This window comes from Pongo pygmaeus, chromosome 20 (assembly GCF_028885625.2).
Source record: "Pongo pygmaeus isolate AG05252 chromosome 20, NHGRI_mPonPyg2-v2.0_pri, whole genome shotgun sequence".
Classification (NCBI taxonomy): Eukaryota; Metazoa; Chordata; class Mammalia; order Primates; family Hominidae; genus Pongo; species Pongo pygmaeus.
In genome coordinates this window covers 55,850,200-55,863,337 of record NC_072393.2, presented here as the reverse complement: position 1 = coordinate 55,863,337, position 13,138 = coordinate 55,850,200, and the positions used below count along the sequence as shown (strand labels likewise).

At 48.4% G+C, this 13,138-nt stretch overlaps 1 protein-coding gene and 1 pseudogene across 1 annotated transcript in view; both read left to right on the top strand.

Moving 5' to 3' along the window:
- TSKS (testis specific serine kinase substrate) overlaps nt 1–10,293 on the top strand; it is a 56,676-nt gene extending 46,383 nt beyond the window's left edge. The window contains exon 9 of the mRNA XM_054464801.1: nt 10,011–10,293. Coding sequence (XP_054320776.1) covers nt 10,011–10,143 — 133 coding nt within the window. The 3' untranslated portion in view covers nt 10,144–10,293. The remainder of the gene's footprint in view (nt 1–10,010) is intronic.
- Nucleotides 353–1,044, top strand: LOC129020462 (small ribosomal subunit protein uS4-like; annotated as a pseudogene).
- Nucleotides 10,294–13,138: the final 2,845 nt, after the last annotated feature.

Genomic DNA, 13,138 nt, shown 5'->3' with positions numbered 1-13,138 from the left:
CGGTGGCTCACGCCTGTAATCCCAGCACTTTGGGAGGCCTAGGCGGGCGGATCACGAGGTCAGGAGATCGAGACCATCCTGGCTAACACGATGAAGCCCTATCTCTATTAAAAATACAAAAAATTAGCCGAGCATGATGGTGGGCGCCTGTAGTCCCAGCTACTTGGGAGGCTGAGACAGGAGAATCGCTTGAACCCAGGAGATGGAGGTTGCAGTGAGCCGAGATCGCGCCAGTGCATTCCAGCCTGGGTGACAGAGCGAGACTCTGTCTCAAAAAAAAAAAAAAAAGAAAGAAAAGAAAAGAAAAGAAAAAAGAAAAGAAAAAGAAAGGAGCTCTTTCTCAGTGACCGGGTCCTGCACTCAGGCGCAGACGGGGAAGCGGAGCCAACATGCCAGTGGCCCGGAGCTGGGTTTGTCACAAAACTTATGTGACCCCGCGGAGACCCTTCGAGAAATCTCGTCTCAACCAAGAGCTGAAGCTGATCGGAGAGTATGGGCTCCGGAACAAACGTGAGGTCTGGAGGGTCAAATTCACCCTGGCCAAGATCCGCAAGGCCGCCCGGGAACTGCTGACGCTTGATGAGAAGGACCCACGGCGTCTGTTCGAAGGCAACGCCCTGCTGCGGCGGCTGGTCCGCATTGGGGTGCTGGATGAGGGCAAGATGAAGCTGGATTACATCCTGGGCCTGAAGATAGAGGATTTCTTAGAGAGACGCCTACAGACCCAGGTCTTCAAGCTGGGCTTGGCCAAGTCCATCCACCACGCTCGCGTGCTGATCCGCCAGCGCCATATCAGGGTCCGCAAGCAGGTGGTGAACACCCCGTCCTTCATTGTCCGCCTGGATTCCCAGAAGCACATCGACTTCTCTGCGCTCTCCCTATGGGGGTGGCCGCCCGGGCCACGTGAAGAGGAAGAACGCCAAGAAGGGCCAGGGTGGGACTGGGGCTGGAGACGACGAGGAGGAGGATTAAGTCCACCTGTCCCTCCTGGGCTGTTGGATTGTCTCGTTTTCCTGCCAAATAAACAGGATCAGTGCTTTACAATTGGAAAAAAAAAGGAAAGTAAGAGTAGCAACCTCATAGGCAGAGTAGCTCTGAGGATTGTTGGTTGGTTATTTTAATGGTTATTACTTGAATATATGCTAAATAAAAGGTGAATTATGCATGGGTTTTCTAGATAAGGGGCAGGGAGTTCCCAGAACCCGGGCTTTCTCCCCCATCCAGACCACACAGGGTAACTTTTCAGCATGGCCACGGCATCTGTAAACTGTCACGGCGCTGGTGGCAATGTTTTTAGCATGCTAATGCATTACAATTAGCATATAATGAGCAGTGAAAGTAACCAGAGGTCACTTTCTTTTTAGTTGTTGTTGTTTTTTGAGATGGGGTTTGGCTCTTGTTGCCCAGGCTGGAGTGCAATGGCACGATCTCGGCTCACCACAACCTCTGCCTCCCGGGTTCAAGAAATTCTCCTGCCTCAGCCTCCCGAGTAGCTGGGATTACAGGCATGCGCCACCACGCCGGGCTAATTTTGTATTTTTAGTAGAGACGGGGTTTCTCCATGTTGGTCAGGCTGGTCTCGAACTCCTGACCTCAGGTGATCCACCCGCCTCGGCCTCCCTAGGTGCAGGGATTACAGGCGTGAGCCACCAGGCCCGGCCCCAGAGGTCCCTTTCATTGTCCTCTTGGTTCTAGCTGGTTTTAGCCAGTTTCTTTTGCTGTTTTCTGTCTTATGAGTGAGGTCTTGTGTCCTGTTGTCTTGGAAACCAGTCTTGCCAAATTCCTATCTCACTAGGGTATGAAAAACAAAGGTTAGAGTTATTTAAAACTATACATTTGGATCAGGAGCCAGGGGACATAAAACTGAGCCTCTGGGCTGGGCACAGTGGCTCACGCCTGTAATTCCAGCACTTTGGGAGGCCGAGGCGGGTGGATCACCTGAGGTTGGGAGTTCAAGACTAGCATGGCCAACATGGGGAAACCCCGTCTCTACTAAAAATACAAAAATTAGCTGGGCGTGGTGACACACGTCTGTAATTCGTTACTCGGGAGGCTGAGGCAAGAGAATCACTTGAACCCGCGAGGTGGAGTTTGCGGTGAGCCAAGATCGTGCCATTGCACTCCAGCCTGGGCTACAGAGTGAGACTCTGTCTCAAAAAACAAAAACAAAACAAAACAAAACAAAAAAACACTGAGGCTCTGAAGAGGAGGTACTGCTCAGATGGTGCTGGTGTTTCTGAGCTCAGAGGAGGATCACCAGAGACTGGAATTTTCTTTTTTTTTTTTTTGAGATGGAGTCTCGCTCTGTCACCCAGGCTAGAGTGCAGTGGTGTGATCTTGGCTCAGTGCAAGCTCCGCTTCCCGGGTTCATGCCATTCTCCTGCCTCAGTCTCCCAAAGGCTGTTAGCCAGGATGGTCTCGATCTCCTGACCTCATGATCGACCCGCCTCAGCCTCCCAAAGAGCTGGGATTACAGGCGTGAGCCACCTCACCCGGCCCGAGACTAGAATTTTCTCAGGCAGGGGTGCTGGTCTGGCATCCCCAAATGGTCTGGCATCTCTGAGGATGTGCAAGTTTGGAAAAACTGCAAATTGGATTTAGCTGCTGCTACAGGAAAGAACTGCCTTGGACAGGGTGAAGAAGCTTTGCTGACGCAGATGAGAACAGGAAACCAACAGGAAGTAAGCAGAGAGCAAACAGGAAGGAGCAAGACCCCTTTTCCTCCTTCAGGCTCTACAGTCAGTCTGGCACCCCCTATTGGCAGAGGCTAACACACCACTTGGCAAAGTCAAAGTGGGGTTTTCAGAGTCCCATTCCCAGTTACACAAAGCCCAGTGCTGGGAAATAGATTTGAAGCCAAGAGATAATAGCTTAAGAATTGGCACACATAATAACAGTATGTACCAAGGACCAGCAATTATGATTAATCCAATTCTGTACCCTGAGGACCAAATATATTTTTGAAAGACTACTTGCAAAAAAAAAAAAAAAAAAAAAAGTCCTGGCCAGGCGTGGTGGCTCACACCTGTAATCCCAGCACTTTGGGAGGCCGAGGCGGGCGGATCACGAGGTCAGGAGATCGAGACCATCCTGGCTAACACGGTGAAACCCTGTCTCTACTAAAAATACAAAAAATTAGCCGGGCGCAGTGGCGGGCACCTGTAGTCCCAGCTCCTCAGGAGGCTGAGGCAGGAGAATGGCATGAACCCGGGAGGCAGAGCTTGCAGTGAGCCGAGACTGTACCACTGCACTCCAGCCTGGGCGACAGAGCAAAACTCCGTCTCAAAAAAAAAAAAAGAAAAAAGTCCTTAAATACATTGAAAGACTAATTATTTTTCTGGATAGCTAATATGCATGCTCTGCTGATATTTATTCTCCCCCAATTACATTGTGATTTTAAAGCAGATTCAATCAAAATCCCAATGAGATTATTTTTCAATGGATTGGACACAATTATTATATAGGTTGTCTAAAGAAGTAAATGAGTAAAACAAAGATTGGTTTTCCTGTTGATGAGTATTAAGGGATATCCAAAGCCAAGATATTAAAATATATTATAATGTAACACTAATTAGTGTTATCCTGAAAGAAAAATAGAAAGATAATAAATATGAAAATAATTGAGGGCCAGGCGTGGTGGCTCACACCTGTAATCCCAGCACTTTGGGAGGCCATGGTGGGCAGATCATGAGGTCAGGAGTTCGAGACCAGCCTGGACAACATGGTGAAACCCCATCTCTACTAAACATACAAAAATTAGCTGGGCCTGGTGGCACATGCCTGTAATCCTAGCTACTCGGGAGGCTGAGGCAGAAGAATCTCTTGAACTCAGGAAGTGGAGGTTGCAGTGAGCCAAGATCATGCCATTGCACTCCAGCCTGGGTGACAGAGCGAGACTCTGTCTTAAAAAAAAAAAAAAAGGGCTAATATAACATCAAAAAGCAATAAGGAATACATGTAGCAAAATTATTCAAAGTATTATGTTGAGGTTATTGGTTAAAATGTATAAAGTTTAAATATTTCTGCTATATAATACCCTAAAATAAATTCCAGATAAACTCACCAGCCTCCTTCCATGAAAATTGTTACACCTTTTTTTTTTTTTGAGATGGAATCTTGCTCTGTCACCCAGACTGCAGTGCAGTGGTGAAATCTTGGCTCACTGCAAGCTTTACCTCCTAGGTTTAAGTGATTCTCCTGCCTCAGCCTCCAGAGTAGCTGGGACTACAGGTATGTACCACTATGCCCAGCTACTTTTTGTATTTTTAGTAGAGATGGGGTTTCACCATGTTGGCTAGGCAGGCCTCGAACTCCTGACCTCAAGTAATCCACCTGTCTTAGCCTCCCAAAGTGCTGGAATTACAGGCTTGAGCCACCATACCTGGCCATTTGAGCCATTTTGAGTTGATTTTTTAATATAGTATAAGGTAGGGGTCCAATTTTGTTATTTTACATGTAAATATCAAGTTTTCCAAACACCGTTTGTTGAAAAGACTGTCCTTTCCCCTATGAATGGTCTTAGTACCCTTTTCAAAAATCATTCGACTATATATGTGAGGGTTTATTTCTGGGCTCTCTATTTAATTCCACTGGTTCATATATGTCTATCTATATACCATACCACACTGTTTTGATTACTGTAGCTTTTTTTTTAGACAGGGTCTCCCTCTGTTGCCCAGGTTGGTGTGCAGTGGTATGAACACGACTCATTGTGGTGTGAGCCATCATGTCCAGTCTTGTCTCTACAAAAAATTAACTGACACAGTGGTGCACATCTGTAGCCCCAGCTACTTGGGAGGCTAAGGTGAGTGGATCCCTTGAGCCCCAGAGTTTGAGACTGCAGTGAGCTATGATCACACTACGGCACTCCAGCCTGGGCAGCAGAACAAGGCCTTGTCTTAAGAAGAAAAAAAAAAATGGCCAGGCGAGGTGGCTCACGCCTGTAATCCCAGCACTCTGGTAGGCCAAGGCAGGTGGATTACTTGAGGCCAGGAGTTTGAGACCAGCCTGGCCAAAATGGTGAAACCCCATCTCTACTAAAAATACAAAAATTAGCCAGGTGTGGCGAATGCCTGTAATCCCAGCTACTCAGAAGGGTGAGGCAGAAGAATAGCTTAAACCTGGGAAGCAGAGGTGGCAGTGAGCCAAGATCATAGTACTGCACTCCAGCCTGGGCAACAGAGCAAGACTGTCTCAAAAATAAAAAAACAAGTAAATAGTTTTTTTTTTCTTTTTTTTCTTTTTTGAGACGGTGTCTCAATCTGTCGCCCAGGCTGGAGTGCAGTGGCGTGCTCTCAGCTCACTGCAACCTCCACCTCCCGGGTTCAAGCAATTCTCCTGCCTCAGCCTCCCAAGTAGCTGGGACTACAGGCACCTGCCACCATGCCCGGCTAATTTTTTTGTATTTTTAGTAGAGAAGGGGTTTCACTGTGTTAGCCAGGATGGTTTGGGGATCGTCAATTGGGGTGGCTGGATCTTTAGGTTTGGAGATGGATTTTTTTTTTTTTTTGAGACGGAGTCTCACTGTGTCCCCCAGGCTGGAGTGCTCTCCTGACCTCGTGATCTGCCCACCTTGGCCTCCCAATGTGCTGGGATTACAGGTGTGAGCCACCGCGCCCGGCCTGTTTGACCACATTCTAACTGCTATAATCACATCAGCAAATACTCTATTTCCAAATAAGGTCACATTCAGAGGTACTGCGGGGTTAGGACGTCAACGTATGTCTTTGCGGAACACAATTCAGCCCATAACAGTCCCCAAAGATGTCTGCAGCTAATCCCTGGAACCTCTGTCTGTCTGATGCTCCCTGTCAGAAGGACTTTGCAGATGTGAGTAAAGTCGCAGGCCTTGAGGTGAGGCAATTATCATGGATTACCCAAGTGTGCCCAATCCAATGCCCTGAACCCTTAGAATTGGGGAATGGAGACAAAGAGAAAAGAGAAGGCAGGAGGCGTGGCATAGGGCAAGGACTTGACCTGCTATTGCTGACTTTGTTGTTTTTGGAGACGAAGTCTCGCTCTTGTCCCCCAGGCTGGAGTGCAATGGCACGATCTTGGCTCACTGCAACCTCCACCTCCCTGGTTCAAGTGATTCTCCTGTCTCAGCCTCCCGAGTAGCTGGGATTACAGGCGCCTGCCACCACACCCAGCTAATTTTTGTATTTTTAGTAGAGATGGAGTTTCACCATGTTGGCCAGGCAGATCTCAAACTCCTGACCTCAGGTGATCTGCCCGCCTCGGCTTCCTAAAGTGCTGGGATTACAGGTGTGCACCACCATGCCTGGCTAATTTTTTGTATCTTTAGTAGAGATGGGGTTTCTCCATGTTGGCCAGGCTAGTCTCGAACACCTGACTTCATGATCGGCCCGCCTGTGCCTCCCAAAGTGCTGGAATTACGGGCGTGAGCCACCTCACCTGGCCAAATTTGTGTTTTATGCCCTGTGTTTGTGGTAATTTGTTACGGCAGCAACAGACATCAAATGCACTAAGAAATTAGCATTGATGAAGGCTGGGCGTGGTGGCTGACGCCTGTAATCCCAGCACTTTGGGAGGCCAAGGCGGGCGGATCATGAGGTCAGGAGATGGAGACCATCCTGGCTAACACAGTGAAACCCCGTCTCTATTAAAAATACAAAAAAATTAGCCGGGCATGGTGGTGGGCGCCTGTAGTCCCAGCTAATCGGGAATCTGAGGCAGGAGAATGGCGTGATCCTGGGAGGCGGAGCTTACAGCAAGCTGACATTGCGCCACTGCACTCCAGCCTGGGCAACAGAGCGAGACTTCATCTCGAAAAAACAACAACAACAAAAAAAGAAATTAGCATTGATGAAGGCTGGACACAGTGGCTCACACCTGTAATCCCAGCACTTTGGTAGGCCGAGGCGGGTGAATCACGAGGTCGGCAGTTCAAGACCAGCCTGGCCAACATGGTGAAACCCCATCTCTACTAAAAATACAAAAATTAGCTAGGTGTGGTGGCGCGTGCCTGTAATCCCAGCTACTTGTGAGGCTGAGGCAGGAGAATCGCTTGAACCCAGGAGCTGGAGGTTGCAGTCAGCCAAGACAGCGCCGCTGCACTCCATCCTGGGCAAGAGAGTGAGACTCCATGTCAAAAAAAAAAAAAAATTACAAAGGGAAAAATGTTAAATTTACAGTGAAAAAGCCCAGCAGATACCACTTTAACCAGGGATCAATTATAGTGGGTTGAATGGGAATCCAAGAATCCAGGCCCCAGCCCCTCCCTCCCTCCCTAGGACCCCAAAAGATAGGCCCACATCCAAATCCCTGGAACCTGTGAATGTTCCCTTATTTGGAAAGAGTCTGTATTGGTCAGGGTTCTCTAGAGGGGCCGAACTAATAGGATATGCATGTGTGTGTGTGTCTGTGTGTGTATATATACACACACAGACACACACACACATATATATACACACACATATATATGGAAGTTTATTAAGTACTAACTTACACAATCACAAGGTCCCACAATAGGCCATCTGCCTATTACGTGTGTGTGTATATATATATACACACACACACACACATATATATACACACACATATATATGGAAGTTTATTAAGTATTAACTTCCACAATCACAAGGTCCCACAATAGGCCACCTGCAAGCTGAGGAGCAAGGAGAGTCAGTCGAGTCCCAAAACTGAGGAACTTGGAGTCCAGTGTTTGAGGGCAGGAAGCATCCAGCATGGAAGATGTAGGCTGGGAGGCTAGGCCATTCTAGTCGTTTCACATTTTTCTGCCTGCTTTATATTCTAGCCATGCTGCCAGCTGACTGGATGGTGCCCACCCAGATTAAGGGGGGGGTCTGCCTTTCCCAGCCCACTGACTCAAATGTTAATCTCTTTGGCACATCCTCACAGACACACCCAGGATCAATACTTTGCATCCTTCCATACAATCAAGTTGACGCTCTGTATTTTTTTTTCTTTAGACAGAGTCTTGCTCTGTCGCCAGGCTGGAGTGCAGTGGCATGATCTTGGCTCACTGCAACCTCTGCCTCCCAGGTTCAAGCAGTTCTCCTGCCTCAGCCTCCTGAGTAGCTGGGATTACAGGCGTGTGCCACCATGCCCGGTTAATTTTTGTATTTTTAGTAGAAACAGGGTTTCACCACGTTGGTCAGGCTGGTCTCGAACTCCTGACCTCATGATTTGCCCACCTTCGCCTCCCAAAGTGCTAGGATTACAGGCGTGAGCCACTGCGCCCGGTGACACTCAGTATTAACCATCACAGAGTCTTTGAAGATGCAGTTAAAGACCTTGACACAAGATCCTCTCGCATCATCTTTGTGGCCCATCAATCCAACGCCAAGTGACCTTGGAAGAGAAAGGCAGAGAGAGATTCGAGGCAGAGGAGATCATCATAGGAAGATGGAAGCAGAAACTGGAGTTGGGAGACAAAGAAGCAAACGTTAGAAGCCGTGTTTGCTCATCTCTGCTTGCCAACATGACTTCACAAAGCCCCTGGCTCTGTGACGATGTGCAGGTCCCCAGAAGGGTGCTTTGAAATTAGCTGGGCGTGGTGGCAGGTGCCTGTAATCCCAGTTACTGGGGAGGCTGAGGCAGGAGAATCACTTGAGTCCAGGAGGCGGAGGTTACAGTGAGTTGAGATCGCACCACTGCACCACTTTACTCCAGCCTGGGTGATGGAAGTGAAACTGTGTCTCAAAAAAAAAAAAAAAAAGATGCTCTGAAGACAAAACAGGAGAGGCCATATGCAGAGTGGCTCACGCCTGTAATTCCAACACTTTGAGAGGCTTAGGTGGGCAGGTGGCTTGAGCCCAGCTGTTCGAGACCAGGCTGGGCAACATAGCAAGACCCCATCCTACAAAAAATACAAAAATTAGCCTGGTGTGGTGGCACGCAACTGTAGTCCCAGCTACTCCGGAGGTTCAAGTGTGAGAATTGCCTGAACCTTGGAGGCTGAGGCTGCAGTGAGCCGTGATTGTACACTGTGCTCCAGCCTGGGTGACAAAGTAAGACTCTGTCTCAAAAACAAACAAACAAAAAAACCCAAACAAAAAACAATTGCCATAGGTCTGAAATCTGGGCACAGATCTTAGTTACATTTTCTCTTTCCGTGTTTCCCCCTGCTGCAATCCACGTGTTGTAGAGGGCCGTGGTCTCATCAGAGACTCATCTGGAGAAAGATCTGCTTCCAAGCTCCCTCAGGTTTTTGGCAAAATTCATTTCTTTTTTGCTGTGTAACTGAGGGTCCCAGGGTCTTACTGGTTGTTGTCTGGAAGTGGCCCTCAGCCACACACAGCTCCTTGTTAAGAAGGCTTCTTGGCGAGGCATGGTGGCTCGCACCTGTAACCCTAACACTGGGAGGCCAAGGTGGGAAGATTGCTTAAGCCCAGGAGTTTAAGATCAGACTGGGCAATATGGCAAAACCCTGTCTCTACAAAAAAAAAAAACAAAAAAAAATTTTAATTAGCTGGGTGTAGTGGCACGCACCTGTGGCCCCAGCTAGTTGTGAGGCTGAGGCAGGAGAATCACTTGAGCTCAGAGGTTGAGGCTGCAGTGAGCTATGAGTGCACTACAGCTCTCCAGCCTGGGTGACAGACTGAGACCCTGTCTCTGGGAAAAAAAAAAAAAAAATCTGTGGGCCAGGCACAGTGGCTCATGCCTATAATCCTAGCACTTTGGGAGGCTGAGGCAGGCAGATTGCCTGAGCTCAGGAGTTCGAAAGCAGCCTGGACAACATGGTGAAACCCTGTCTCTACTAAAAATACAAAAAAAAAAAAAAAAAAAATAGCCAAGCATTGCAGCGTGCTCCTGTAGTCCCAGCTGCTCAGGAGGCCGAGGTAGGAGAATTGCTTGAACCCGGGAGGTGGAGGTTGCAGTGAGCCAAGAGCACGTCACTGCACTCCAGCCTGGGCAACAGAGCAAGACTCCATCTCCAAAAAAAAAAAAAAAAAAAAAAAATCCACTATGGATGGAGTCTAATTAACAGAGTGCTAACCCATTTCCTTTGCCATATTCTATTGTAGGGAAGGAAGTCACAGATACCGCTACACTCCAGAAGATTACACAGAGGTGTGGATGCCAAGGTGTAGATCACTGGGGATCAATTCAGGGCCTGTGCACCACAGGGATGGATTTGGAAATGTAATCCAAAAGTAAGAATTGCATTGGCCAGGCACAGTGGCTTTGGGAGGCCGCGGTGGGAGGATCCCTTGATTCCAGGAGTTTGACACGAGCGTGGGCAACATAGAGAGACCCTATCTCAAAAAATAAGAAATAAAAGTTAAAAATAAAAAGAAATTGCCAGGCACAGTGGCTCATGCCTGTAATCCCAGCACTTTGGGAGGCCGAGGCGGGCAGATCACATGAGGTCAGGAGTTCTAGACCAGCCTGACCAACATGGAGAAACTCCGTCTCTACTAAAAATACAAAATTAACCGGGCATGGTGGTGCATGCCTGTAATCCTAGCTAACTTGAGAGGCTAAGGCAGGAAAATCGCTTGAACCCGGGTAGGTGGAGGTTGTGGTGAGCCGAGATTGTGCAATTGCACTCCAGCCTGGGCAACGAGAACAAAACTCTGTCTCAAAAAAATAAATAAAAATAAAAGTAAATTTCAAAAAAGAATATGAGGGTTGAGGCTGAGGTGTTTGCAGTTTGTATTCTTCATTCCTGTGTAAAAAAAAAAGTTACCCCAAAGTATAGCAACTTGAATTAACAAACATTTATTATCTCACATAGTTGCTAAAAGTCAGGAAATCAAAAGTAGCTTAGCTAAGGTGGTTCTGGCTCAGTGTCCCTCTTGAAGTTGTGGTTAAGATGTCAGCTGGGCGACAGTCATCTGAAGGCTCGACTGGGACTGGAGGATCTGCTTCCAAGATGGCGCATTCTTGTGTGCCTCACTGGCTGTTGGCAGGAGGTCTCAGTTCTTTACCACATGGGCCTTTTCATGGGCAGCTTGAGTGTCCTCATGACATGGTGGTTGGCTTCCCCCAGAGCAAGTGATTGAGAAACAGAGCAAGAAGGAAGCCACAATGTCTTGTGTTGTTTTGTTTTGTTTTGTTTTGTTTGTTTTGTTTTGTTTTGAGACAGAGCCTTGTTCTGTCGCCAGGTTGGAATGCACTGGTGCAATCTCAGCTCACTGCAATCTCCACATCCCAGGTTCAAGCGATTCTCCTGCCTCAGCCTCCCGAGTAGCTGGGACTACAGGCACACGCCACCACACCCAGCTAATTTTTGTATTTTTAGTAGATACGGGGTTTCGCCATGTTGGTCAGGATGGGCTCTATCTCTTGACCTCGTGATCAGCCCACCTCGGCCTCCCAAAGTGCTGGGATTACACGTGTGAGCCACCGTGCCCAGCCGAAAGAAAGCCACAATGTCTTTTGTGACCTAGTCACTTCTTTTCTTTTTTCTTTTTTTTTTTTGAGATGGGGTTTCACTCTTGTTGCCCAGGCTAGAGTGCAATGGTGTGATCTCAGCTCACCACAACCTCTGCCTCCCGGGTTCAAGCAGTTCTCCTGCCTCAGCCTCCCCGGTAGCTGGGATTACAGGCATGTACCACCACACCCAGCTAATTTTGTATTTTTAGTAGAGATGTGGTTTCTCCATGTTGGTCAGACTGATCTCGAACTCCTGACCTCAGGTGATCCACCCGCCTCTGCCTCCCAAAGTGCTGGAATTACAGGCATGAGCCACCGTGCCTGGCCCCCACTTGTGGACGTTTTTTAAACCATCACAGAATTGGCAGTCTGGCTGGGGAGGTTGGGCTGGTAGAGGTTGAGCCATTTAGAATTTTGATTTTGTTGTTGGGTTGTATTATTGTTTGACTCAGAAGCAGTGAGGGTTAGATTGATGGCGTGTTGGAACCATGGTATTGGTGGGGTGGGCGATTGGGTTTGGTGTTGATGACTGTAGTTGGGCTGGTGGAGATTGTAATGATGGGGGTGGTGGAGCACAGTGAAGGTGTGCTTGGGGATGATGGTGTTTAAAGTCATCACTGGCCAGGCGCGGTGGCTCACACCTGTAATCCCAGCACTTTGGGAGGCCGAGGCGGGCGGATCACGAGGTCAGGAGATCGAGACCATCCTGACTAACACAGTGAAACCCCGTCTCTACTGAAAATACAAAAAATTAGCTGGGCGTGGTGACAGGCGCCTGTAGTCCCAGCTACTCGGGAGGCTGAGGTAGGAGAATGGCATGAACCCGGGAGGCAGAGCTCAGAGTAAGCCGAGATCACGCCACTGCACTCCAGCCTGGGCGACAGAGCAAGACTCCATCTCAAAAAAAAAATAAATAAATAAAAATAAAGTCATCACTATGGGTCAAGGTAAAGTGTGGGTTATGGTGGAAATGAGAAGGGATATTTGGTGGGGATGGTGGAGCTTGGAGTTGGACGTTGTGTTGGTTGTGTGGTTCGAATTGTAGTTGAGTTGTTGTGTATAGTGGGGTGTGGCATCATGGAGTTGCCGATTGCTGGAATGATTGCAGCAGTTAGGGTGGTGGGCACTGGGCAGTGCATTTCCTAGTTATGGGAGCTGAATCCATTATTGAGGAAGAGGTTGAAACGGCTAGAGTAGGCCAGGCACAGTGGCTCATGTCCATAATCCCAGCACTTTGGGAGGCCAAGGTGGGTGGATCATTTGAGGTCAGGAGTTCGAGACCAGCCTGACCAACATGATGAAACCCCAAAAACCCGTCTCCACTAAAAATACAAAAAAAAATCAGCTGGTCATGGTGGCGCATGCCTGTAGTCCCAGCTACTCGTGAGGCTGAGGCAGGAGAATTGCTTGAACCCAGGAGGCAGAGATTGCAGTGAGCCAAGATCGCGCCATGGCACTCCAGCCTGGGTGACAGAGCCAGACTCCATCTCAAAAAAAGAAAAAGAAAAAGAAATGGCTGGAGTTGGGGTTGGGTAATAAAAATTTTGGTGGGTTTGTTTGGGGATCGTCAATTGGGGTGGCTGGATCTTTAGGTTTGGAGATGGATTTTTTTTTTTTTTTGAGACGGAGTCTCACTGTGTCCCCCAGGCTGGAGTGCAGTGGCACAATCTCTGCTCACTGCAAGCTCTGCCTCCCGGGTTCAAGCCATTCTCCTGCCTCAGCCTCCCGAGTAGCTGGGACTACAGGCGCTCGCCACCACACCCGGCTAATTTTT